The sequence below is a fragment of the Candida orthopsilosis genome (genome assembly GCF_000315875.1).
Source record: "Candida orthopsilosis Co 90-125, chromosome 7 draft sequence".
Lineage (NCBI taxonomy): Eukaryota > Fungi > Ascomycota > Pichiomycetes > Serinales > Debaryomycetaceae > Lodderomyces > Lodderomyces orthopsilosis.
Genome location: NC_018301.1, coordinates 32,734 through 57,630, shown reverse-complemented (window position 1 = coordinate 57,630; position 24,897 = coordinate 32,734). Strand labels below are relative to the sequence as shown.

At 38.8% G+C, this 24,897-nt stretch overlaps 16 protein-coding genes across 16 annotated transcripts; 7 read left to right on the top strand and 9 right to left on the bottom strand. All coding sequences in view use genetic code 12, as the record gives it.

The window, feature by feature from the left end:
* Positions 1–169: 169 nt before the first annotated feature.
* On the bottom strand, positions 170–1,345 carry CORT_0G00400 (Csk1 mitogen-activated protein (MAP) kinase; the record flags this gene model as incomplete). The annotated part of the gene is made up of 2 exons (XM_003870809.1): positions 170–1,009; positions 1,064–1,345. The coding sequence occupies 2 exons, from the start codon at positions 1,343–1,345 to the stop codon at positions 170–172; spliced, it is 1,122 nt and encodes a 373-aa protein (XP_003870858.1).
* A 505-nt stretch (positions 1,346–1,850) lies between these two features.
* On the top strand, positions 1,851–4,250 carry CORT_0G00390 (Doa4 protein; the record flags this gene model as incomplete). Its single annotated transcript, XM_003870808.1, has 1 exon — positions 1,851–4,250. One exon carries the CDS (start codon positions 1,851–1,853, stop codon positions 4,248–4,250), a length of 2,400 nt encoding a protein of 799 aa, XP_003870857.1.
* Position 4,251: 1 nt separating this feature from the next.
* Positions 4,252–4,878, bottom strand: CORT_0G00380 (Oca6 protein phosphatase; the record flags this gene model as incomplete). The annotated part of the gene is made up of 1 exon (XM_003870807.1): positions 4,252–4,878. The coding sequence occupies one exon, from the start codon at positions 4,876–4,878 to the stop codon at positions 4,252–4,254; it is 627 nt and encodes a 208-aa protein (XP_003870856.1).
* A 114-nt stretch (positions 4,879–4,992) lies between these two features.
* Positions 4,993–6,684, bottom strand: CORT_0G00370 (Lcb2 serine palmitoyltransferase component; the record flags this gene model as incomplete). Its single annotated transcript, XM_003870806.1, has 1 exon — positions 4,993–6,684. The coding sequence occupies one exon, from the start codon at positions 6,682–6,684 to the stop codon at positions 4,993–4,995; it is 1,692 nt and encodes a 563-aa protein (XP_003870855.1).
* Positions 6,685–7,107: 423 nt separating this feature from the next.
* CORT_0G00360 (Modf protein) lies at positions 7,108–8,748 on the bottom strand (the record flags this gene model as incomplete). Its single annotated transcript, XM_003870805.1, has 1 exon — positions 7,108–8,748. The coding sequence occupies one exon, from the start codon at positions 8,746–8,748 to the stop codon at positions 7,108–7,110; it is 1,641 nt and encodes a 546-aa protein (XP_003870854.1).
* A 409-nt stretch (positions 8,749–9,157) lies between these two features.
* Positions 9,158–9,901, top strand: CORT_0G00350 (hypothetical protein; the record flags this gene model as incomplete). The annotated part of the gene is made up of 1 exon (XM_003870804.1): positions 9,158–9,901. One exon carries the CDS (start codon positions 9,158–9,160, stop codon positions 9,899–9,901), a length of 744 nt encoding a protein of 247 aa, XP_003870853.1.
* A 768-nt stretch (positions 9,902–10,669) lies between these two features.
* Positions 10,670–12,472, top strand: CORT_0G00340 (Ssk1 h; the record flags this gene model as incomplete). The annotated part of the gene is made up of 1 exon (XM_003870803.1): positions 10,670–12,472. The coding sequence occupies one exon, from the start codon at positions 10,670–10,672 to the stop codon at positions 12,470–12,472; it is 1,803 nt and encodes a 600-aa protein (XP_003870852.1).
* Positions 12,473–12,607: 135 nt separating this feature from the next.
* Positions 12,608–12,898, top strand: CORT_0G00330 (hypothetical protein; the record flags this gene model as incomplete). The annotated part of the gene is made up of 1 exon (XM_003870802.1): positions 12,608–12,898. The coding sequence occupies one exon, from the start codon at positions 12,608–12,610 to the stop codon at positions 12,896–12,898; it is 291 nt and encodes a 96-aa protein (XP_003870851.1).
* Positions 12,899–13,088: 190 nt separating this feature from the next.
* On the top strand, positions 13,089–14,117 carry CORT_0G00320 (Ddi1 v-SNARE binding protein; the record flags this gene model as incomplete). Its single annotated transcript, XM_003870801.1, has 1 exon — positions 13,089–14,117. One exon carries the CDS (start codon positions 13,089–13,091, stop codon positions 14,115–14,117), a length of 1,029 nt encoding a protein of 342 aa, XP_003870850.1.
* A 76-nt stretch (positions 14,118–14,193) lies between these two features.
* Positions 14,194–15,540, bottom strand: CORT_0G00310 (Gdi1 protein; the record flags this gene model as incomplete). Its single annotated transcript, XM_003870800.1, has 1 exon — positions 14,194–15,540. The coding sequence occupies one exon, from the start codon at positions 15,538–15,540 to the stop codon at positions 14,194–14,196; it is 1,347 nt and encodes a 448-aa protein (XP_003870849.1).
* Positions 15,541–15,792: 252 nt separating this feature from the next.
* On the bottom strand, positions 15,793–17,214 carry CORT_0G00300 (hypothetical protein; the record flags this gene model as incomplete). The annotated part of the gene is made up of 1 exon (XM_003870799.1): positions 15,793–17,214. The coding sequence occupies one exon, from the start codon at positions 17,212–17,214 to the stop codon at positions 15,793–15,795; it is 1,422 nt and encodes a 473-aa protein (XP_003870848.1).
* A 213-nt stretch (positions 17,215–17,427) lies between these two features.
* Positions 17,428–18,366, top strand: CORT_0G00290 (Rpn11 protein; the record flags this gene model as incomplete). The annotated part of the gene is made up of 1 exon (XM_003870798.1): positions 17,428–18,366. One exon carries the CDS (start codon positions 17,428–17,430, stop codon positions 18,364–18,366), a length of 939 nt encoding a protein of 312 aa, XP_003870847.1.
* A 61-nt stretch (positions 18,367–18,427) lies between these two features.
* CORT_0G00280 (Sam35 protein) lies at positions 18,428–19,267 on the bottom strand (the record flags this gene model as incomplete). Its single annotated transcript, XM_003870797.1, has 1 exon — positions 18,428–19,267. One exon carries the CDS (start codon positions 19,265–19,267, stop codon positions 18,428–18,430), a length of 840 nt encoding a protein of 279 aa, XP_003870846.1.
* Positions 19,268–19,403: 136 nt separating this feature from the next.
* CORT_0G00270 (Paa1 protein) lies at positions 19,404–20,099 on the bottom strand (the record flags this gene model as incomplete). The annotated part of the gene is made up of 1 exon (XM_003870796.1): positions 19,404–20,099. One exon carries the CDS (start codon positions 20,097–20,099, stop codon positions 19,404–19,406), a length of 696 nt encoding a protein of 231 aa, XP_003870845.1.
* Positions 20,100–20,242: 143 nt separating this feature from the next.
* On the bottom strand, positions 20,243–21,424 carry CORT_0G00260 (Hat2 protein; the record flags this gene model as incomplete). The annotated part of the gene is made up of 1 exon (XM_003870795.1): positions 20,243–21,424. One exon carries the CDS (start codon positions 21,422–21,424, stop codon positions 20,243–20,245), a length of 1,182 nt encoding a protein of 393 aa, XP_003870844.1.
* Positions 21,425–21,903: 479 nt separating this feature from the next.
* Positions 21,904–23,601, top strand: CORT_0G00250 (Suc1 transcriptional regulator; the record flags this gene model as incomplete). Its single annotated transcript, XM_003870794.1, has 1 exon — positions 21,904–23,601. One exon carries the CDS (start codon positions 21,904–21,906, stop codon positions 23,599–23,601), a length of 1,698 nt encoding a protein of 565 aa, XP_003870843.1.
* Positions 23,602–24,897: the final 1,296 nt, after the last annotated feature.

The following is a 24,897-nucleotide window of genomic DNA, read 5'->3' as shown; positions in this document are numbered from 1 at the left end:
TAGAGTTACTAATTGCCACTAGTTGAAATTGTGGGGGGATAGAGAAAAATCATTTATTGTTCTTTTTATAGTTTATTGTTATAGTGAAAGTATGAAGTTACTATAACTTGAACTCCCCCTTTTTTCAAACGTACAGTTCGACCATATCTAAGCGTTTTTCAGTATTACTTCAGTCTCCAATATTGCAGGTCTCAGTAAATTCACTCACCTCTGCCTCCAACACTTCCTTCAACCGAGGTATGCTACAAAAGTTTTCCTCAAAACTGAAATCAAAAAACGATCTGCTGCTTGCTTCTTCGGGAACATTTCTGACATACTTGAGAAAGTCCTGCTCAAGTATTTCATCAACAGTAAATCTTTTTTTGCAATCCCATTGTAATAGGTTGTCTATCAAATCGATTGCTTCAATCGGGGCAAATGGGTATATGGATCTCCAATTGACTGATTTGTACTTTACCCACAGAATCCCCTCAATCTTCCAATTGTACTTTTTTATCGTCTCTGGCGGTGGGCTGCCCAAAATCTTGAATAATTCATGAATCTGTTCATGCAGATTCTTTCCTGGAAAAAGTGGTCTTCTTCCAAATAGTTCCCCAAGTATGCAGCCCATGGCCCAAACATCAACCGCTTTTGAGTAATTCTTTGTTGATAATATCAATTCAGGTGCACGATACCATCTTGTGGCAACATAGTTGGTGATTGTGGCAGTACGGTTTTTGAAAAATTTGGGGTTTATTCCTCGTGCTAAACCAAAGTCGCAAATCTTAAGTGTCCCTTGAGTCGTTACTAAAATATTCCCCGGTTTTAAGTCTCTGTGTATAACATCGGCTGAGTGTATATACTTGAGGCCACACAACACCTGATACATAAAATTTTGAATATGAAACTCCGATAATTGGACATTCGAATACAACACTCTCGCCAAATCAAGGTCTGCCAACTCCTGGAAACAATAAAGACCATCATATGGTTTCACATAGACAATGTCGGAATCGAGCAATGATGCGATCTAATGGTTCTGTTAGTATGTTTTGTTTTTGATATTCTTCTTGAATCAACGTACATTTTTATGCCCCTTGAAGAACTTCATAAACTTTAGCTCCCTTATTGCTCTAACCAAAAGTATATCTTTGGTAAATATTTTCGTCACCTTCTTTATTGCAATCTTATGCTCAAGGCCTGTACTCAAACTCTTGGTGTCTATTGCAGAACAAACAACTCCATACGACCCTTTACCTAAAACTCTAATAATCTCATACCGGGAATCAACGAGGAAGTAATTTTCTTTATCAGTATATGTTGAACATGACTCAAAGTATCCGCTTTTACCTCTCAACGAGGCCATGGTGTTGCTATTTTGGTGTGTGTTTATGGGAAAAATAGTGTATCAAAAAATTGTTGCAAAATTTGCGCAAATCTCCCATGTTTTTCTCTTTTGTTTGCACGGAAATACGGTGAACATTTACAAAAAAATTAAAGATGGGCTTAACTGAAGGAGAATGCAAATTTAAAATAAAATAAAACAAGTATTGAGAGTTAATGCATCTTGAATGCTTACTTAACCGCAATTTACCTTCATGGGCTTACAATGTGAATGCAAATACGGACTCACTCCAGGCAACTTAATGGGGAGTTGATAATAAAGGCGCCAAGCATATGCACTGTTTTGATAAGCCAAGTGATCCTAGCCTAGTCTTTTTCTCATCCACGGCCCTTTGTATGTTTGTCAAGACATCAAAGAAGTGATACAGTGGTGCCTATCAAATAACGTGGTAGCGCCAACCGCATTAAAGGCAAAATGGAGCTTTAGAAATATCTAAGGTGGATCTCACTAATCATACGCCACAACCATGACTGCCACTCTCACTATAAAACAACTTGACGCAATCCAAGACCTTATATTTAATAAGCTAGTACAACAGCCTACACGAATAAAAACCATAGTCCCATGCCAACTATACCTTGTGGAACGGTTGGTTTCTCAGTGCAGGTTGTTGGAGAAAGAAGGTTACTGCGATTATGAGCTAGCGTATATACTTTATGTTTTACTGAAACGCTACTTCGAACATTTTGACGCAAAGATAAAGGGAGCAAGTGATGAGCTTCACTCAATGGTGAAAGGCGTTATAGAAAAGAGGGCACCACAGGCAGAGGTAATTCGAAATCATTTACATGTTGAAACCAATGATGATGATTTACTTGATCGATTCAAAGCACTAAAGGAAGGTAGCAAGTCAACAATAGCAGTAGCAACAAAGCGAACGGTAGCTTCCAACGGGTATCAAGAACTGGTCAGTCCTACAGATCTCCACGAACTTGTCAAAGACAAAGACAGTAAGGTTTTACTCATTGATTACAGACCTCGTAAGGATTACGTGCACAACCATATCAAGCATCCAAATGTTATCAATATAGATCCCTCTTTAGTGAATGACCTTCCAAACGAGGCAACTAGCCAGGATTTAGAAGCTAAATTGAAACACACAATGTCGCACCAAAAGTACAAGATTTTTGAGGATCGACAGAAGTTTGATTATGTTGTGCTATACGATTTCAAGTTTGGTGTGCTGGGAAATAACAGATTTATTGAAATCCTTAAAGGGTTTGAACAGGCATCAGTCAATCCATTTCAACGATTGGTTGAATTATTGACAGTTAAGAATCCATTGATATCTTCCCGACTTAAATTGCGACCCATTTACTTGTCTGGTGGGATCAAAAACTGGTATGATATATATGGCGACGAAGGTATTGAAAACTCGCGCAAGCTGCTGGCTGATGTAGATATGAACGGCATGGTTTACCCCAAGTCTTTTGACGATTATTTATCATCAGCTAGAAAAAGTAGTCCCGTCGAGCTGGCAAATGAAAAGCCCCGGGCGCACACAAAGAACAATATGCTGACAAACAATCAAGGTGCACTGCTAGTATCACAGGTAATGGGTGTGCAACCATACAATCCTCCATCAGTGGGCACAATTACAACTAAATCAGTTTCAAAGACAAATGCTCCATCGAGTATTCCTACATCAGTAGTATCCTCCAAACCACAGAAAGACCAGATATCAAACTTACTAGATGAATTTGCCACAGGTTTGGTGAATTTGGGTAACTCATGCTACATGAATTGCATGATTCAATGCTTGGCTGCCACACCACAACTAACGACTTTTTTTTTTCCATCTATATCTATGAATGGTTCCTATAAGCAGCATATTAACGTCAATAACAAACTCGGTACACAAGGGAAACTTACCTCAGCCTTTGTTGAGCTACTTTTAAACATGTTGAATAATAACGGAAAGGTTTTTAGTCCATCAAAATTCAAAAAGATTGCCGGTGAGTGCTCCCCGGGGAGACAATTTGCTTCATGCTCTCAACAAGACTGTACAGAATTTGTCACGTTCTTATTAGACGGTTTGCATGAAGATTTGAACCAAATGCCAGTTCTAGATCCGAATGAGAAAAAGAGGATCTCAGAGTTAACACCCGAACAGGAAAAGAATAGAGAAATCTTACCAGTAAGGCTAGCATCGACCATAGAATGGGAGAGGTATTTGAAGTTGAACTTTTCCATCATCGTTGATAATTTTCAAGGACAGTATTTGTCTCAATTACGTTGCTTAGAGTGTAGGACAACTTCAACCACTTACAATGCATTTTCCATATTGACTCTTCCTATTCCCGAAAGGTTGAATCAAACACAAAAGGTTACTTTGCAGGATTGTATTGAAGAGTTTACCACCACTGAGTTGCTCGAAGATGGAAACAAATGGCATTGCTCACGTTGCAAAAAGTTCACTCGATCAACCAAAAAAATTGCAATTACTCGATTGCCTCAAGTTTTGATAGTCAACTTCAAGCGGTTCAAAGTAAACACCAGTGGACAAATACGCAAGTTGGAGACTTTTGTAACTTATCCAGTGACTGAGATGTTGGATTTGACGAAGTATTGGACAAAGCCAGGAACTATCATGGGCGATGCCGACGCACCCAAGATGTCCATCGAAGAGGAGACCACTATTATTGAGTCGTTTCCAGTGAGAAATCAAGAACCTCCATTCAGATACAAACTCTATGGTGTCGCCAACCATTTTGGCACCCTCTCTACTGGTCACTACACTTCATATGTTTACAAGAGGGGAAAGAAGCGGTGGTGCTACTTTGATGACTCCAAAATCACTTTTAACGTTTCTCCAAACGAAGTTATGAACAAGAATGCATTCTGTTTATTTTTTCAACGTGTATAGTTTAATTTACGAATTCTGCATTTATATTGCCATCTTGAGCATCATCGATTTCTATCACCTTTAATTTGGGATGGTTCATAACCAAGTGCTTACTAACACCGACCCAAAGCCAGGGTACCTTATTTTTGGAAGATATTTTCACCGTTCCATGAAAATTCGTGACAAACAACCGGTCATTTACCGTGATATTGGTGGTGAAATTGATAAACTCGCTAAAGATTGAAATGGCAGACCAAAATTGTAGCTTTCTCAAACACGCTACTAGCAAACTTGTGATTTGTCCACCGTTCAAGCAATGAATAAAGATAGGCTGATTCTTATTATGGATCATAAGATTAAGAGCTGTCAATGCTAAATCATAATCCAACGGCACAGACCTCTTCTTCCCTTTACCCCCTGAAGCGCATTCCAAATGTATCAAGCAAATCGATTGTTCTTGGGCCCATTGGTAAAAAACAGGATCTGTCTCTGAAGTTATAGGTTCTGGAGTCAACGAAATTATCGTTTTGAGTTTGAGTGTTTCTAAAAATTTAAAATTCGGCTGTCGTGGATATGCACCACGGTATAGATTGGGCTGAACTAGGTTAAATCGTAGTGGGGGTATGTAAGCTGCGGGAATCATAGCCATTACGTAGTTAAGGTATAGTGTGGCACTAAAGTAAATGTTTTGTTCGCTGTCAAGGTTTCTCAAATTATTAAATTATTAATCTAAATAAAACACATCTATACAAATTTCTACACATTATAGTAATTTAGGTCTTTTACTATCCTCGACATTGGTTGCCAAAACATCTTCAATGGTCCAACGTGGCGGTTTTCCGGGTGTCTTGGACCCTCCGGCAATACCACTACTAAATTTCAAGTATAACAAGTCGCCAATTTGACTAAACTTCTCAAGCACGTAATCCAAATCCTCTTTCGTTAATGCCGAAGAGACGCATAACCTTACTCTAGCGCTGGCTAATGGAGTTGCTGGATAACTCACAACAACCACGGCAATTCCCAAATCATACAACATTCTCGAGACCGCTGGCATTTTGGAAGGTAAGAATAATAACACTGGAATAACAGGTGAGTCATCAGCACCGTATACAATGTATCCCAACTTTTTCAATCCTAATCTCAAGTACCGCGAATTGAAAGCAATTCGTTGTAATCTCTCTTGCCCCTCTCCAGGATTAAGAGTACCTCTAATGACATTCAATGATGAGATAATTTGTCCCAATACCGGTGGAGGTACAGACTCACTGTATGAATTAGTTTGATAGTCTAATCTCATTCTATCGATTAATATTTTATCACCAGCAATGTAACCACCTGTAGCACCAAACGACTTGGTCAAAGTACCCATCAAAATGTCGACCCTAGCTGGATCTACTGAAAAATAGTCACAGATTCCTCTTCCTTCTGGGCCTAAAGCGCCAATAGAGTGCGCTTCATCAACAAACAAATAACATTTATACTTGTCTTTTAGCTCAATGATCTCAGGTAAGTTACACATGTTGCCCTCCATGGAGTACAAACCTTCTACTGCAATTATAATCTTTTTCCAAGGTCTGTGAGTCTTTGGTTGCCCTTGTGCAATTTGATTACGGATAACTTGTTCCAAATCTTTCATATCATTGTGCTTATAGACCTTAACGATTGCCCCGGAAATTCTAATACCAAATCTAATTGATGCGTGGTTCAATTCATCGGAGATAATCAATGTTTTTGAGTCAGCCACAGATGCGAAAAACGTTGCGTTTGTTCCGTATCCTTGACTTACAATAATGGCATCCTCTTTTCCAACAAAATCTGCGATAACTCTTTCACATTCACGGTGCAAGTCGGTTGTACCACAGTATAATCTTGGTGAACATCCAGAAGTACTGTACTCATCAACACACTTCAACGCAAAATCAGTACAAGCTCCACTTGATTGAGCAAATCCAAGGTAGTTGTATGAAGACAAGTTGAGACACTCCTTCGACGTTCCATCATACAAGTAACCAGTTTTCCCATCTCTTATTCTGTTGAAACATTTGATATATCTTCCTGGTGCTCCATAAATTGGTCTGGCAAAACAATCATCAATTCTCGTTTTTAGTCTACGAACATAAAAACTCTCAAACCCATCGTACCATGGGGCGTACCCATCCTTTTCAACTAAATGCTTGTATTCTTGTGGTTTGAAAATCTTTCCAAAAAAGTCTCTAATGTGTCCAATGATAATCAATATGAGGTAATTTAAGTATGTTAATAGATAGATGGCGTATGGTGGATCATCATCAATTGGGGTCGGTAAAGGCTCTCCAACAGGGTGTTTTGAGACGTATAAATAGTCATTCGACAGTTGTTTTCCATATTCAAGATTACTCCTGATTTCAATGGGTCGATTATCTTCCGGTGCGTTTGGAATTGACTTTGAGTATGTTTTTGTTGATGTTGACATTATGGAGATGCAGTGTATGTTAATAAATAGACTTAGCTAGCTCAGCATGTAGATGCAATATTAATAAATTTTAGTATCTCGTGCTTTTTGTTGATTAAACCAACGTAGAAACAGCAAAGTATTTAATGAATGAAACGTGAGTGGAATCCTGTAGATGTCAATGTAGCGTTCCGTAATGAGCGATTTGCGTGTTATCAATCACTCAGAATATGTGGCTTGGTGTCACTCGTATGATTAGTATAGAACTTTGCCCCTTTTATGCTAGGTATCTTCTTCAAAGAAAGAAACGAAGAACGGAAGAAGCGAAAAAAAAAAAATAAAAAAATAAAAAGAACAAATTGAAGCATTACGCGATGATTATGTAATTAAGAAAATATAGGGGAAAACATGTAAATAGTTTTGTACAATAGCTTTTTATATAATCTATTTGGTTTCTACTTTATACACTTCATATGATCTATTTTCATCTCCAGTTAACTTGAGCATGTAGTCGTATTTGTTCAATTCCCAATCAATATGTCCAATAGATAGTATTGTCATGTTCTTAAATAAAGGATCTTGAGCAATGAAGTCGTGACAACGACGCATCACTTGAGCGTCCTCCATACACGAGAATGCTTCGTCAAGGATCAATATTTCAGGGTTCTTAATCACAGCTCTAAGGAACAAAGCCAATTTCTGATTCGTCATGCTCAAATCGATGAATGGCATATTACCATGTTGTTCTAGTATGTCCCCAAACTTGTTCAAAATGTAAAGAGCTCGATCTCGTGTATCTTTATCTAATTTTTCCAACTTTGCTTTGTAAGCAAAATTTGAATTTCCAATATCTCGAACTAATCCGTTATATATTATATCCTTCATTGTACTGTTGTGTTGTGGGACCAATGCGTGTAATTCAGGTGAAGAAATACCAATTTGGTTGTTGACATCGAAAAAGGTAACACCACTTCCTGTCTTTCTCAATTTGTCGTTTATTTTCAATATAGATCTCCAACTCTGTGGGTGGTCAGCGGTGATCAACGAGAGAATGGTGGTCTTTCCGGTTCCATTATCTCCCATGATTCTCCACTTGCTTCCCTTTGGAATCATCCAGTTAAAATCCTTCAAGATAATCAAGTCCTTGTAAGCAACCCTCGCATTGTTGAATTCAATGTGGATAGGCTCTGCCTCGGTTATTGTATCGGGGTTGATCCTCACTAAAATCTTTTCGGTTAACTTTTTCTCGTCTAATCCAATGTCAACGTTGGCACTGATAATTTTTTTCAACTTATTTGAGATTTCTGGATCACTTTGACGTCCTGCCAATGCAATTCCTTCTTCATTTGCGAAAGAAATGTTTTCAATCCAGCTCGGTATATCATCCTGTAACCGTAAACCTAAAACAATGCTAGTTCCTAGGGTCTCATGCGCATTCCTCAATGCTTGGCTCACTTTCTCTGTGTTGGAAGGGTCAAGACCCAAAAAGGGGTCATCAATAATCAAGAGTCTTGGCTTGTTTACCAAGGATTTAGCAATTCTTGCTCGCCTCATTTGACCATTACTCAATGAGTTGATCCATTTCTTTTGAAGGTGACTCAAATTGAAAAGCGACATAAGGTGATTGATATATTGCAGGTTGAAATTTTTATGCTGGGTGTTATAATTGTTCAAACCTGTGATATAATTGAATACGGAGTTTGTGTCGTCACTCATTTCCAATACACCCTTGAAGGAATATGATTCATACCTGGCTGACATATGTACCCTATCTAAACCAGATTTATCGTTAAAATTTAAAAATTGAAGTTGGGTCGCTGGTTCATTGATAAGTGGATAAGATCTCGAAAGCGGTGGAAATGATATGTAATCTCCAGCTGCAATTTTCAACATTGTTGATTTCGAAGGTCCTGTCACAGCCCAATTGTGAGCACTGGTCTTGCTCGTGTCGTTATCTTGGACACCCCACATTACTTGAAAATCAGGGATAGGATTTGCAAATACAAACGGTGCATTTTTCAATGAATTCTTCTTGAACTTGGCATTTTTAATGGACAATAAGCAACCTTTAAATGCATTAGACATTGAGTTGTTTGAGGAAACTCCATCGACCAGATTTGTTCAGAAAAGCGCTTGATATTTATAACGCGCGATCAGTGGGTGAAGTCCGCCAGACCGAAACAATTGGCGCGAGAGATACGACCAACTCTAAAAAATAATCTTCCATGACTAATTCCAAGCTTCAAATAGGCTGTCTCTATAATTATGGTATCAAACTTTGTTCTTATTCTGTACATGCCTCGTAGTCTCCAACAATCATTGCTCACAATAATCATGTACGAATAATCCTTCTTCAGGTACAGTAAATTTTGGCAGGATAATAAAGGTGATGGAAATTTACCAATGTACACGCCCATAAAATATATCAACTTTTCGGAAATCCTAATAATCACGAGCCGAATTCCTTATATCCCAAAACAAACCTTTTAGAACAATGGATCCAATAGACACAGTATACGTCCAAGAAGAGGAGATTTTCAATGAAGAAACTCCCAAATTGAAGTCAGAAACTGAAAAGTCTAACAAGACGGAGCAAACTATAGAGAATTTGGAACAGGAAATCGACAAAGCATATGGCGTAATAGAATCCAAATTTCAAGATATATGGAGAGATAATTCTGGCTTACTTAAAGACAAATACCATTTAGACGAGCATAAACAGAATTTGGTCAAACAATTGAATACATTAAAGGCAAATGTCAGTGAGAACAAAAACTTACAAGCAGTAAGCGAAAGCTTTAGAGCATTTGAGGAGCAATTGAAACAAGCGAATCTAGAGCAACGTTTACACATAGATGAGTTGAAGAAAACTGCAAATAACGCACTAGATGCCTTGGACTCTCAGTTGGAAGCCGTCGAAAATAAAGCCAGTGAATATGTCACTCAATTTACGTCGTTTTTCTCCAATATAGTTGCCGTGAGACCAGAATCCGGCACGCCACAAGAAAAGGAAGTACTTTACAGCTCACCTTTGAACAACGCAAACGAGGAGAAGAAAGAGGAGAAGGAGAAGAAAGAGGAAAAGGAGGAGGATAACTTTACCTGGGATGACGAGGATGATGAGGCTTCTGTAAAGGAAGACGCCCCTTTACAAACTAGCCCTCCTAAGATTTTGGAGAAAGACAAAAAGAAAGCTGATGATGTCGATGATGATGATGATTATGACGACTGGGAATAGTAATCAGTTATGTATAGTGAATGATATTTCTGTTTTTGGATTTCCAAACACCCAAGAGTAAAGTACGTTGTAGTGTGAATTACCTGCACAGGTTTCAGAGTAGAGCATTGAATTCTTCTTTTGAGAAGTTAGCCTTTATGTATGCATTACAAATTACACAATTAATCACGTTTTTAAGCATCTTTTTCCAAGATACGATTAGCCATAGATGTGTAACAACGGAACCAATGAACGCAGTATACGTCCGAGAGAGGGAAAAGGAGAAGGGGAAGAAGATCTATTCAACGACGAAGCTGTAAAATCGAAACCAGAAAATGAAAAGTCTAACAGGACAGAGGAAAACTCAGAGAAAGTGGAACAAGAAACTCATAAGGCGTATATATAGCATCATTGAAACAAAAATGGCAAAATTCGGATAAGCAGAGAAAGAAATTGTTTAGTGAGGAGAATAGTGGTGAGGAAATAGCAGCTTAAACTAGCTAAAAGAAGAGAATTACTTCACGAAATGATGAAGAAGCCCCCGTAAAGGTGGATAGCCCTGGGGAGTCACAACCTACATCTAGTATAAGTTCTGACTAAGGTGAAGCGCAAAACACCGAAGACGACGATGAAGATAACTGAGAATGATCCTTTCTAAAAATTAATATATTGATGTTACTCTGTCGCATTTGATAATACCTATAGCCGATACAAGAACGAGCTTATAATTTTGAGGAAAAAATTGTAATCTGAAACTAATCACCAAAGATACTCTCCTAACCAACAACAATGAGCCATATGTACAATAGTGGTGACTTTGCTCCTCCATATCAGATGAAATCCCCATCGATGAATCTGATACCAAGACATTCAATGAGCGCTCCAATGAGCGGAGTCAGCACTTCCTTGAATTCGTCGCAGAACAAGTACCACAAGAACGATAAGAAAGCCAACCTACTGGTGGACACAAGTGGGGGCAAGTCTTTAAACTACCCTGGTCGGAAGCTGACTCCAACTACATGGACAGCGGCAGATGAGGAGTATAGTAAACCTCGGAGAATTTGGGTAAAGGTGCCACAGGGAACACCAACGACGATATTGGCACACAGGGACGACATTGTTGATGATTTGAAGTTACAAATAATTCAGAAATACCCAAACTCAATTGGAAGGTTCGACGATGCCGCCAATTTAACCCTCAAGTTGGAAACGTTCAATAACACGAATAATGATTATTTGCTGGAGACACAATCGGAGAAAAATAGACCAATTGATGACGTGGTGCTATTAAATCCAGATCAGAACGTGTGGCAGCTTCTAGATATGCACTTTCCACAAGGTATGGGAATGAGGGATGCAATAATAATCGAGAGAAGTACAACAAGGGAGGGAAATACACCCACGGAGTCAAATCATCGACTCTCTTATTCCGATCAAGACGGCCCTCTTGTTAAACCTTCAAGTGATAGATTTCAAATGAAACATCCTCAACCACGACAAGCGGAACTTGCGAAACAGACTCCAACAACACAAAGTTTGTCATCACACCAACTACAACACTCACAATCTCTGAGTCAAGCGTTGAAGAACTTTCCAGCGCCCAAATCAAGTTACTCTAGTATGCCCGGTGCACCCTATAAAGATAGATCGGTATCGCCTTCCATAACAGCAGCCAAAAACTCACCCATTCCTCGAGATCAATCTCATACAAATGTTGTTCATTCTCCTTTGCAAAAGTCTAATCTACAAGCGATACTTCTTTTGCCAAAAAACTTCTCCATTAATTCTAATTCAAATGGCACCCCATCAAAATCCAAGATGTTACAAGAGAGTACCGGAGCAAACACCGACGACTGTACTCAACACGATGCAAAGGTTGAAGCGACCTCTCCACAGGAGCACCCTGCTATAAAATATAAGAAAATTGATACAGAATTTGTCTCTTCTCCGTCACCAGCACCTCCAATAGAGTCGTCCAAAGGTGATATTTTACCATCCTTGACAAAGACCATCAGCTCCAATAAAAACAACAAATCTGACAAACCCAGTGATCCGGCTTTAGAGAAAGTGTTTCCATCCATTTCTGTTCTTGTTGTTGAAGATAATGCCATCAATCAAGCTATTTTGGGTGCATTCTTGAGGAAACGGAAAATCAACTACCAAATTGCTAAAAATGGGCAAGAAGCTATCGACAAGTGGAAAAAAGGTGGATTTCATCTAGTCTTGATGGATATTCAACTTCCTGTGAAATCGGGTATAGAGGCTACAAAGGAAATACGGCATTTGGAGAAGTTGAATAAAATTGGTGTATTTGATGATACAGAGTTGAGCAGATTGGCGTTAAATGAGTTGCAACCTGATGATAAATTGGATACAAATACCTTCAGGTCGCCAGTGATTATTGTCGCTTTGACTGCATCATCCAATTCTTCAGTCGATAGGAAGAATGCATTAACTGCTGGTTGTAATGACTATTTGACCAAGCCGGTGAATTTGGTCTGGCTTCAAAATAAAATTACAGAATGGGGCTGTATGCAAGCATTGATTGATTTTGAAGGTTGGAAAGGAAAGAAGAATTGGGCTACTGCATAGTGTATAATGATCTTTCTACATAACGGATTTAATTAATATTACTGAACTTTCCTTTTGTGTAGCCTGAACTGAAGTAAGGAAAAAAAATTTCGACACTTGACAAAGACTCAACTGAAGCAACACAGCGAGCATAAAATGAGTGAGGAAACTACTGTCGAAGGAATAAGTGGAACAATACCGCAACAGGTACTTCCATTGGAAGTTATAGATAGATCAATCGGAAAGAAGGTTCGTATATTGATGACAAGTGATAAAGAATTTCGTGGAACACTAATAGGGTTTGATGATTACGTCAACATGGTCTTGGAAGATGTTACCGTTGTCACTGATAATAACGATAAAGATGAGCAAGATGTAATTGTCAAGAAAATGTTGTTGAACGGTGGACAGGTGGCTATGATTATTCCAGACGTGGTAAATGCATAAACAATGGGTTTAGGGGCGTTGGTGAACTAATCATGCGACATTAACAGAAGGAGGAAAGGTCACTCCTATTTGGATGTGTATGTATACTAGTAATAAAATTGGTTTTTTGCCACTGGTGATAATAATGTAGCATATAAATAACCAAAATTTCTCTGTCCTATTTGCAACTTTCAATTTTTCTTCAACGGCAATGCAATTAACGATATCATTAGATTTTAATGGAGACATCATATCGGTGGATGTTCCAGAATCCTTATCACTAGACGATTTCAAGGCTTATCTTCAAGCCGAAACTGGCGTCAGTCCTGACGAACAAACCTTGAAATTGAATGGAAACCCATTGAAGGCAAATGAAACGTTGACCGAATTGGGAATCGTCAACAATGATTTGTTGATCTTGTCTAAGGCTAGAGCTACTCAAGCACCACCTCCACAGCCACTGCATCTGGCTGCGACTTCTGCAATGACAAATCCCTCGAGCACACAAATCAATGAGCGGGTGGAAATGGTCAGGCAACAGATCTTGTCAGATCCACAAGCTCTTGAAAATATCAGAATGACCCAGCCTAGTCTTTACAATGCAATCAATAATGTTGAGCAATTTAGAAGCTTGATGATAGAGCAAGTTAGGGAAGAGCAACGAGATTCGTCATCGTCACAGGCAGAGCTTCTCCGCTTGCAACAAGATCCCGATAATCCAGAAAACCAAACGCGTATCATGGAGTTAATTCAACAAGAAGCAATTGAGGAGAATATGAAGTTGGCTTGGGACATCAGTCCTGAAAGTTTCACTAGCGTCAACATGCTTTATCTCAAGTTGAAAATCAACGGCGTTGAACAAATTGCATTAGTTGATACTGGTGCTGCCATGACAATCATTAGTCCTGATATAGCCCAGGAATGTGGTATATCAAGATTAATTGACAAGAGATTCCAAGGTCAAGCTGTTGGTGTTGGTACTCAAAATATTGGAGGAAAAATACATAGCGTACCGCTTGAGATACATGGAACAGGTGTCGAGTTGCCCTGCTCCTTCTACGTTGTTGACACCTCGGTTGGTATCTTGTTTGGTTTGGATATGTTGAAAAGACATCGTTGTGTTGTTGATTTGACTAGAGATGTGTTAATCATTGGCGGTCAATTCGAGGCAAAGTTTTTGACTGAGTCAGAAATACCAAGAAAGTCGTTGGGGGGTAATATCTTTTCCCGAGAGGCATAGCTTAACTGACGATTGGATAAAATAAAATGTATTACGTATTGAACCAAGTTTTCTTTCCATTTCTAACTACCTCTAATTATGGAATTACATTTGACTCGTCCTCTTCGGTTTCCCTCTTTTTCAAAACCAATGGTTTTCCAGTGATTCTAAAGTAGATATCTTTGACATCATCAGTCGTAGACTCAAAGTGAGAACTAGCATCGTAACTCTTTGATAAGTAAATACCATTTTTTGTTCCATCATCCTTTGGTTCGTATAATTCAGCAATACCCATCAATGTGTCTAATCTTGAACCCAATAATTTGAATGCAGGTTCCAATTCGATGTGTGGCGCTTCAGTCTCTATAATAGTGGAAACAATAGCAAGGAAGTGTCCTTTTGGAACAACATTGTGAACGTCAGACAACACGGCAATATAAATATCATTCTTTCTTCCAACTTGATTCTGTGGAATGATGATTTGCAAAGAATCCAAGTCCACGTTTGGAATTGGGTGGTCTAATAAGCAAATAGCCCTAATTACTTTTTGTCCGGTTTTCTTTACGTACTCAGGAAAGTATGTAGGGTCAGCAACAACGATCGGAGCTTTAGCTGTACCTTCTTTTGTAACAACACCAGCAAATTTCTTGTCATCACCCTCACCTTCATACAAGACTTCATCGATTGGTGTATCTAGCATATAAGTTCCCCCATAAATGGCAGACAATCTGGCAAATCCCTGGGGCAATTCACCCAATCCATACAATGGATATATGTAAGGCGATTTTCCATACTTGGCAACGGATTGTGCATACAATAAAATTCTCTCATACGTGGGTCTAGCAACCTCATTCAAATAGTCATCATTTGACCAAAGTGCCATTGCATGGCCAATAAAATCCTTTGTACCACTCTCTAATCCAAAGTAAGTGTAAATTTCATTCATGGTGTTTTTATCCAAATCGAATCCCTGGTGAGTCGACGGATTTTGTTCGTCATAATTTTGAATATACTCCAAAAACTTCTTCATCCTTCTCTTTTCAAAAATTCCCATCAATGGTGAAGCCAATGCTTCTTTTGCATTTGATGGAACCTTGGCAATTCTTCCATTTCTATAAACATAACTAGCTGCAATTTGTTTAAATTCGATGTAACGTGTTACCTCAGTGTGAACCAATATATTTGTCAATTCACCATTTGCCATGAGAAACTTAGGGATCAAGTCAACACACCAATCCCTATCTCTTCCTTTTAATTCAGGTCTCTGAGCTGTTGGCTTGAATTTGCCGTACAATTGCGACAAGTTAAGAGAAGCCGATTCACCCCCATAGAAATCCTGTCTATCGATATGCAACACCTTCTTTCCTTCAACTGATAAAAGACCGGATAAAATACATTCAGTCAATCCTGTTCCTAAAACAATAACGTCGTAGTTTTCGTCCATTTTTGTAAAAGTGTTTAGTTGTTGAAGAAATAGCAATTGAAAAGGGAAAACGAGGATAAACCCACACAAAAGAAAACTAAAAAAATGTCGGTGACAGAGAGAGTTGTAAAGTTGAGGAAGTAAAAATAGGCTAACATTACACAAAAAACAATCAATGTTGCACTTACAAATAAAGCCATTAAATTGACCAGCGACAGCTCGTTTTGATTAACAGACCATATGTATTGGCTATAACCCTATATCCTCCATCCCCTAAATGACATTGTGATAGCTTTTTTCACCCCTTTCGTAGGCAGCTTTTACTATTTCGCTAATTTCCTTAGGATCTTTAGTCACCTTTGTAAAGATTTCATATCCATCCCTGGTGATTAAAACGTCATCCTCTATTCTAACACCACCAACGTACCAGTATCTGTCCAAGACTTCTTTGTTGATGTATTTGCTCTTTGATGGATCATTCAAGGTCTCTTCTAACAAGAATGGGGAAAAGTAACATCCAGGTTCATTTGTCACAACCATATTCGGCTCAAGCCTTCTTCTAATTCTCAAATAGCACAAAAGAGGGTCAGGATCAGAATAGTTTGCATATCCCGCAGTATCATGCGTATCCATACCTAACATATGGCCCAATCCATGAGGGAAAAATCTTGCACTGGCTTTAGCTTTGAAGATTTCCTCCACTGTATATTCCTCTTTAAAAATGCCCAATTGTTTGAATCCTTCAATCAATACTCGGTGTGCTTTCAAGTGAAGGTCTTCCCATTCAATACCTGGTTTCATTGATTTGTAAACTTCTTCCTGCATTTTCAAAACAAGGTTGTATATTTCTAAATGCTCTTTTGTCCACTCACCATTCACGGGAAAACATCTAGTAACGTCACTTGCATAGCAATCCCATTCAGCACCAGCATCAATCAAAACTGAACGTTTATCTGGGGTTATATCCCCATCATTCTTAACCCAGTGCAAAGTGGAACAAGATTCACCACTACAACATATCGGATCATAAGATTGGTTTTTAGCCCCTTGACGTAATGCATGGTACATAAACTCAGCATGTATATGAGTCTCTTTGGTCTCAATTGGCAAAGCAGACATAACTGCAAGGTGACAGTTGTCGGTTATCTTTGCAGCGTGTCTCATCAATTCAATTTCATATTCATCTTTGAATGCACGAGCTTCATCTAATGCGTAAAAAAAATCCTCATCTTTCTCAATCAAGAGCGAGCTAAAATCTTGGTTGAACTTATTAATATCAGTCGTGTATGGTTTATTCTTCAAAGCCTTCAAATTACCTGAAATATCAGCAGCATATTTGATTTCGTCGGCATCAAATTTTTTTGCAGCCTCCTCCCTAGACAACGGTAAACCAGACCACATGATATCTTCCTTGTCCACGTTAGGTAAATAAATAGTTAATTTATCCTTGTCACTTTCATACAACACATGAGATCCTGGAATATTGTTCCCACTCAAATAGAAAAAGTATCTGTTTTGTCTAAATGGTCTTGTTTGATCGCAATATTTGTACAACTCCAAGTCTTCTCCACTTATGAAAAATGATACATTTTGGGCCTTTTTAGAGTTTTTTTTATCAAAATGAAAAAGGACGTTTTGAGCATGCTTTTTGGCTGGGTATTTCTTACCCTCTAGTGACCTGGGTCCATCTGCCATTGTAATTGACTTTACAATGAATGTTACTCCTGTGTTGGTTTGAAAAGGATAAACTTTGAAAAAAAAAACAATTTTGGAGCCGTATAATGTCACCTTTATACAAATGATTCACGTGACCTGCTTGATCTCTCACTTGAAGAAAAAAGAGACTTCCAAAAGTAAAGTCCAGTTGCCACTGATATTTCAGCTCAATACATTCAATCACAACACGATATGGAAAGATTACAAAGATTATTAGGTCAAGGAGCAGGTCTTGGCGGAGCAGCACCGCCTCAAACTGATGGACCAGCAATTGATAATTCCGAAACTGTTTATATTTCTTCACTCGCATTACTTAAAATGTTGAAGCATGGAAGAGCCGGTGTGCCAATGGAAGTTATGGGGTTGATGTTGGGTGAGTTTGTCGACGATTTTACAATACAGGTCTACGATGTCTTTGCCATGCCACAATCAGGTACTGGTGTTTCCGTTGAAGCTGTAGATGATGTGTTTCAAACTAAAATGATGGACATGCTTAGACAGACGGGAAGGGATCAATCAGTAGTAGGCTGGTACCACTCGCATCCCGGTTTTGGCTGCTGGTTATCATCAGTTGACGTTAACACGCAACAATCGTTTGAACAGTTGAATAAGAGAGCTGTTGCTGTTGTTATAGATCCGATTCAATCGGTTAAGGGTAAAGTTGTCATTGATGCGTTTAGAACCATTGACACCACTACATTGATGATGGGTCAAGAGCCACGTCAATCAACATCCAATGTTGGTCACTTGAATAAACCATCGATTCAAGCTTTGATACACGGATTGAACCGTCACTATTACTCATTAAACATTGATTACCACAAGACTACAAATGATACAAATATGTTGCTCAATTTGCACAAGAAGAATTGGCAATCAGGATTGAATCTTACAAACTATAATCACAATGAAATTGAAAACTTGGAGAGTACTGAAAAAATGGTGAACATAGCTAAGTTATACAATCAAAGAGTCAGTGAGGAGAAGGAGTTGACTGAGGAGCAATTGAGAACGAGGTATGTTGGTAAGCAGGACCCAAAGAAGCATTTGTCAGATACAGCTGAGAAATTGATCGATGATAACATCAAGGTACTTCTAACTGGTGGAGTCGATTCGTTGGCCATTCGATAGAGTAGATAAACGTATAAGATAGAGCGTAAGCATTATCCTATTTACAAACTTTTATATTTTCTTAGCTTTCCAAAACTGCGTATGATTTGGTAATCATTTCTGGAAACCTGCTCAATATTTCTCCCATCTTTGTCTCTTTTAAAAAATGATCAAAAATGATGACAAATGCTGCAACTTTGTACTTTATTATAGACCCTTCTTGATCGGAGCTAGTCAAGTAGCCTTTCAACCGTTTAATTGCGGCCTCGAATGTATCACACTGTGCAACATAGAATGCTTGCAAATATTGACCATTCTGGTAGTGCTCGAAAAGTGATGTATGTCTCACGGAGAAATTGTTCCACTCTGGTATCTGCTTCTTTATCTCATATAATTCCAATTCGTTGCTAATGCTAAAAAGTTGGTAGAAAGTTTCCGGTTTTAACATCTCTACTAACAAGCATGAAATCCATGAATCAAAAAGCACTGTATCGACAAATTCGTTAATAATTAAAACCTTCTCCGAGTTTATATTGTTTGAGGCAATTCTCTTTCCAATTTGTTCTGAATTTTCAGTCGCTCTAACTGAGCCATCACTGATCAAAATTGGAAGTGAGTTTGATGGGGATCCTCGAAACGGTATGCGAGTAATACCACTCATACTCTCGCTATTCAAGTCCGGCAAGCCAAAGCCATTCTTTTTTGCTAGTATAATCAACGTGAAAAGCGACACTGGGTCGGTTGGCAAAACGTACTTGCCATGTTCAAAAGTGTTGTAAACACCTAGTATGAGAGGGTTTATTGGATTTTCCAAAGAAAACGAATATAGCTTCTCAGGCGAGATGCCTTTAGATTCATCTTGGTATACCTTTAGTGGCACCGAATCGAATAATCTTTGAACTGGTTGGGGAATTTTAAACATAATTGGTGATGGACAAGATGAGAGATATAATTTTTGTGCAAATTCTACGACTTAAGCTCCTTCTCATTATACGTCATATTTTATCACTGAAACATTAAAGCTAAAAAACGTTACATATACAACTCTAAGTAGCGCATCAAAGATCATCAGCAGGCACTAAATCTATAGCCATATCATACCACGTAGTGTCGGCAAACTTGCATTCACTTTCACCCATATTATTGAAGCCAATTTTCTCATAAAATGGAATCAATTCCTTGTGAGCGATAAGAACCACTTGGTCTCCCATGTCTTGGTTTGACAATTTTTGAATGTAATCATGCAATAACAACGCAGCCAAATTTTTGCCTCTCCATTTAGGGGCAATTACAACCGAGTGTATTCCGATGTATCTAGATGACTCACAGTGTCCGGAACCCTTAATATCCTTAGATGGGAGTTCCATAGAAGCCTCAGTGATTCTTGAACCATCTACCTTGGTGGCTATGATATGGCCAATCAAGGTTTCCTTAACTACGGAGGACTTTTCAGGAAATTCCTCATCGTCTGTTTCTCCTTCTTTGGTCGTTTCTGGGTCTCGCTTCTCTTCAGCATCGTGTTTCTCTTGGAGTGATTTAGCAACTTCTGGTAAGTTGATGTAATTGTATTTATAATCGTAATCTCTAATGAATAAACCTGAACACAATTCTGGTGCCACGGTTAGTCTGTATTTAAATTTGGCAGGCGTGCATCTCTCTTCTTCTGGGAATCCTTTCTTTTCCAACTCTATACATTGATCAATATCTTCAATAGTCAACGGTCTTATCGACACATTAGGTGGAAAATCAGACATGCTACTTGATTTGGTGTTTTGGTGGTATATGTGTTGTGACCAATTTTTTTTCTTTTCTCTCTTCTGTTTTGTTCAGTTTTTTTGAATTACAAATTCTCGTATCACACGACTGATTTCTATACATAGTGTACTTCCTAAACACCCTATTCAAGAAGACTATTTGGAATGTTTTCAGTTGAATCTTCGTTAACCAACAAGCCTTTGCTTACCTCCCATAAATGGACAATATTATCATCAGCAACGGACCCAATTGTCCACTCTTTAAACGGACACCAACTCAAATCTGTAACTCCGGCGGTATGACCAGCATGAATCATAAATAACTCTGGGCACCCATCTTCTGCATCTTCTTGCTGTTGCTCCTCACCAATTTTGAACAAGTCCCATAATATTAATCTCCTGTCCAGTCCACCAGTGGCTAATATTCCGTCATTGTGCGGCGAAAACTCCATACACGTTATGCCCTCGGTGTGTCCCATCAATGTATGCAACAAACCAGATGTTCCTTTACTGTTTAGATTGCGCAAATCCAACAAGTTTATACTGGAGTTTGAGTTCCCTATGGCAAGCAAGTTTTGTGAAAATGGAGAAAATGTCAACGAATTGATACCGGAGGATTCTTTTGAGTAAAATTTAGATGCAACGGAGTTTGCTCTAGTATCGTAGATGTAAGTGTATTGGTCTTCTGAAACTGAAGCGAATAAATTGCCATTAAAATGGTGCCATTTGGCATCATTGACAATGTCAGTCAGATCTCCTTTTTTGAATAGCAACTTATTGTCTTTATTTGTATCGCTGATGCAGACTAGCTTATCATCAGCAGCTGTCAACAATAATCCTTTATTAATAGGGTTCCATGAGAGACCATATCCATTATCTGAGTGAGGACTGAAATGTGTATAACTTCCGACGTCGTCACTGTCTAAGTGGTACAAATCAACTTCTCCTGACCCATTTATGGAGCCTACTATATTGGAATCTTGAGGCATGTATCTGGCTCTGCATATCTCACGATTATTTGTATACTTCTGTACAATTTTAATTCTTGAGTTGGCTTTCTGTTCGCCGTCAGCAGAAAGGTGAGTCTCAGCAACTTTCAAATAGTTCTGGTCGTTCCCGGATGTATGTGTACCAAGGAGGAGCTTAGTGTTGATGATTCCATCCTCAGTTGTATGGTTTGGAAGCCATTGTATTGTTAATGATGGCCAGGTCAATGCTGTTTCAGTTACAAACTCATACATGTACCTGCAATTCTTTCTCCATAATTGGTATTCCTCTTTGACGGATAGTTCCCTTTGCTCTCCATTGTTTTCCGTGTCAGACATGTTTGCTATCGATGAATTGAGCTAGTACGTTGTTATGTTTTTCAATCGCGTTTTCTGTGAATTTCGTTTGTTGATTTTTTTTCTACTTCATTCACATTCAATGAGTCCCCATAAGGCTGTGCAAGCACAATTGCTCACCGCCATATCGACTAAGGCCATTGTAGTGTGTAGTATATTCCATTCAAATTAGTTTTCTTTTTTAATGGCGGCCTTCAAGTGTGCCTTCAATCCAGACATGCACAATTTCATGCAATGGACATTTATTAAAACCGTATTACTTCTGTCATAAAAACCCATAGATCCTTTCAGCTTACTCTAATCAACACACACTCGAGTTATTCCAACTACTGGAGCTTTACCTCCCTTGGTGGGCTTTGTGTTGAGCGCCGGTAACGCATAGAAATCTCGGAGCACAATATACGAGAAAAAAAATATAAAGATCTCCGAAGCTCAAAAACATTCTCCTCACATCGACAAAGATGGAGTCAAACCATATGAACGCCAACTACGACAACTATACAGAAGTGGCTTATCATAGTGTTTCAGAATACTCCCCCGCTAGGACAGCCTCCGAAAACAATCCACATTCCGTGTCCTCATTTGAGTCGCAGTTAGATCTTTCCCCTGAGAGCTATATCAACTCAATCAACGATGAGATTTATGCAGCCCAAATAAATCTGATAATGGACCAGACACACATGAATAACTCCGGCGCAGGCTCCTCGAGACAAAAGATAGACTCATCCCAAACAAACAATTTAGATAGTGTGGAAAATTCTGTAACTCAGCCCGTTCCCAAAAGCAAAAGAGCTTGTGATTCGTGCAGTATTAGAAAGGTCAAATGTGATTTGAGAGTGCCCTGTAGCAGATGCATAACTCATGGTTTGGAGTGTACAAATATTCGAGTAAAGAAAAAGTGTGGTCCAAAGAAAATCCATGACAAGACAAGAGATGCAATAAAAAAATTGGCTATTACTAGTGCTTTGGAGAGTAACCAGTTTGTGCCCATAATTAGCTTGGAGACGCTTTTGCCTTGCCTCAATGTTTACCAAGTTTGGTATTACGGAATTTGGCCAGTTATATCTGTGGCGGAGTTGATTTCACGAGCAGTTGAACGGTCAGCTTATGCATTGAGTTGTGCTGTTTGTGCCACTATCGCCAGCCAAGTGAGATTTATGACAAATCAAAAACTCGTTCCCAAAAGTATACTCGATGTCGATTTTGCATCAGAAGCTATCCGAGTGAAGAAAACTGAACCAACTTTGGAGTGCATTTTGACATCTTTCTTTCTCCACATTGCATTAGCTAACGCAGGGGCTGGTCCGACTCTGACTGCTTTATGTTATTTGCGTGAGGCGATCACATTAGCACAGATCTTGGGACTTGACAGAGCCGATACATATTCAAGGTCACCAGCAGAAACTCATAGAATGAGGAAGATTTATTACCTATTAGTGGTCACTGAACGATTTGTATGTCTAGAACAGTCCATGCCAGTGATACTTGAGCCAACAGTGCCGTTCCCCTCTCTTGACGATGAGGAGTATTCCATATTGATTGGTGGTTTTAGAGAGTTGGTTAAGATATTTGCAATTCCAAACAAGTCTATTTTTGATCAATTTAGAGCAATTAAAAATGATGCACACTCTTTCCGTTTGATATCAACAGTGCAGAATCAACTACAACAAATTACGATACTAGATGCGGCTCCCGACATTCAAAAGGCTAACATTTTGTTGAGCAAATATTGGATGATGACATTGACCTGGGATGTTGCTAGTGCGAACAATATGATCAACAACATGGAATTCTGTTTGTCAAATGAGTTTCCAATAACGATTGCCAAAGAGTTTTGTGAAAGGACTGCCGGGTTACCTTTAGTCTCTTATGAGTTCAACGGTCCCGGAGTTTGCGTTAAACTTGAGGTGATTGCGCAGGCTCTAATGAAAGCAGTAAACATAACAAGAAATTCAACCGGTTATGAGTATGTACGGCGGATCTTTGAATTGCTATCATTACTAAGAAATGAAGTGCAGCTTCCCATGAACCAGTTTCAAATGCTAGAGGCTACGTTGAATCAGATGGAATCGATGTTGAGATTCAAAGGGGACAAAGTGGGGTATATAACAGATGTTGAAAAAGTCGATGGTGTTATCGGTCTGAATGTGTATGGGTGAGGGATTGATACTACTCGTGGCCAACTATTACCAACCGACTTGTACCCAGTTATTAGCTCAAAGGGATGTGTTTAGATAACACGTCCAAAATGACTATGCCAAGACTAGAGAGACAAGTCAATGCTGCTAAGTTTATCCCGAACGTCCGTCAGCACTATAACGTTCAGTGCCAAATGGTTTGAAAAGTGCAGACAAGAGAAAAAAATATGCTGGACAGAAAAAAAACAAATCCCGCAACTTCTAGACACGACAGGGTGAGCTGCCTATGTAAACCAAGAGGTGCATCCATAGTCTAAATGGCCAACTAAAATAAACACATTGTAGTTGGTGTGGCGAAGTGACAATTTTGAGGCTTACATTGCAAGTATAAATAATTGCTCAGTTTGTAATCAATGAAAAAGAATCATTATACAGCCGATGTAATATAAAGTAAGAACCGATATCGGTTCTAAATGGTTTGTATTTTTTTGTGCAATTATGCATCCTGCATGGTGTGTTAATTTTTCAACTTGCATGCGGCAATATAATTTTTGTTATTTCAAAAGTATTGACGCATTTTATATCACTCTACCCGATTAGGATCAAGCGGTTGCAAAAAATTAGTGCATTTACCTACCGAAGGGTGAGCAAGCTAAGCACTCATAACCTGTTCAACATTAATATCGAAGGGTTATTTAAAGGATACGATTCCCAGCTTAGATTCAAAACGGAAGGGAAAGGCTTCGTATCATTAATTAATAACAAAACATGTCTCAAAGAACAGATTCAGATACAATTGATAACGCAAGCTTAGACTCAGAAAAGCCAAGAGAGTATGGAGACGCTTTACAAAATCAACCAGGAAACACTAATATTCACAGGACAGAAAGTAGAATTTCAAAGCTCCTTTCACATTTAGGTTCACATGAAGATGATGAAGAACTAGAAAAATTGGTTTCAAATAATCCAGGAATTGAGAGAATAAAGACGGAGTTGCAAGAAGGTGCTGGACAATTGGGTCCATTGGAAGAGCCATTGGATGTTAAGTTGGTACAAACTCATCCAGATCCACAATCAGACTTTAATGAAAATGATCCTTGGAAATACCCAATTGACTTGGATACTGGATTGAGGATAGTTGAGTGGGTCGATAATGATAGAAACAATCCAATCAATTGGGGCCCAGGTATAAAGTGGGTATACACGGGTATCTTGGGCTCTATTTGTTTTGTTGTTGCTCTTGGTTCAGCAATTGTTACTGGTGATATGGAACGTCCAGCTGCATACTTTGGAGTTTCACAAGAAGTTGTTATTTTA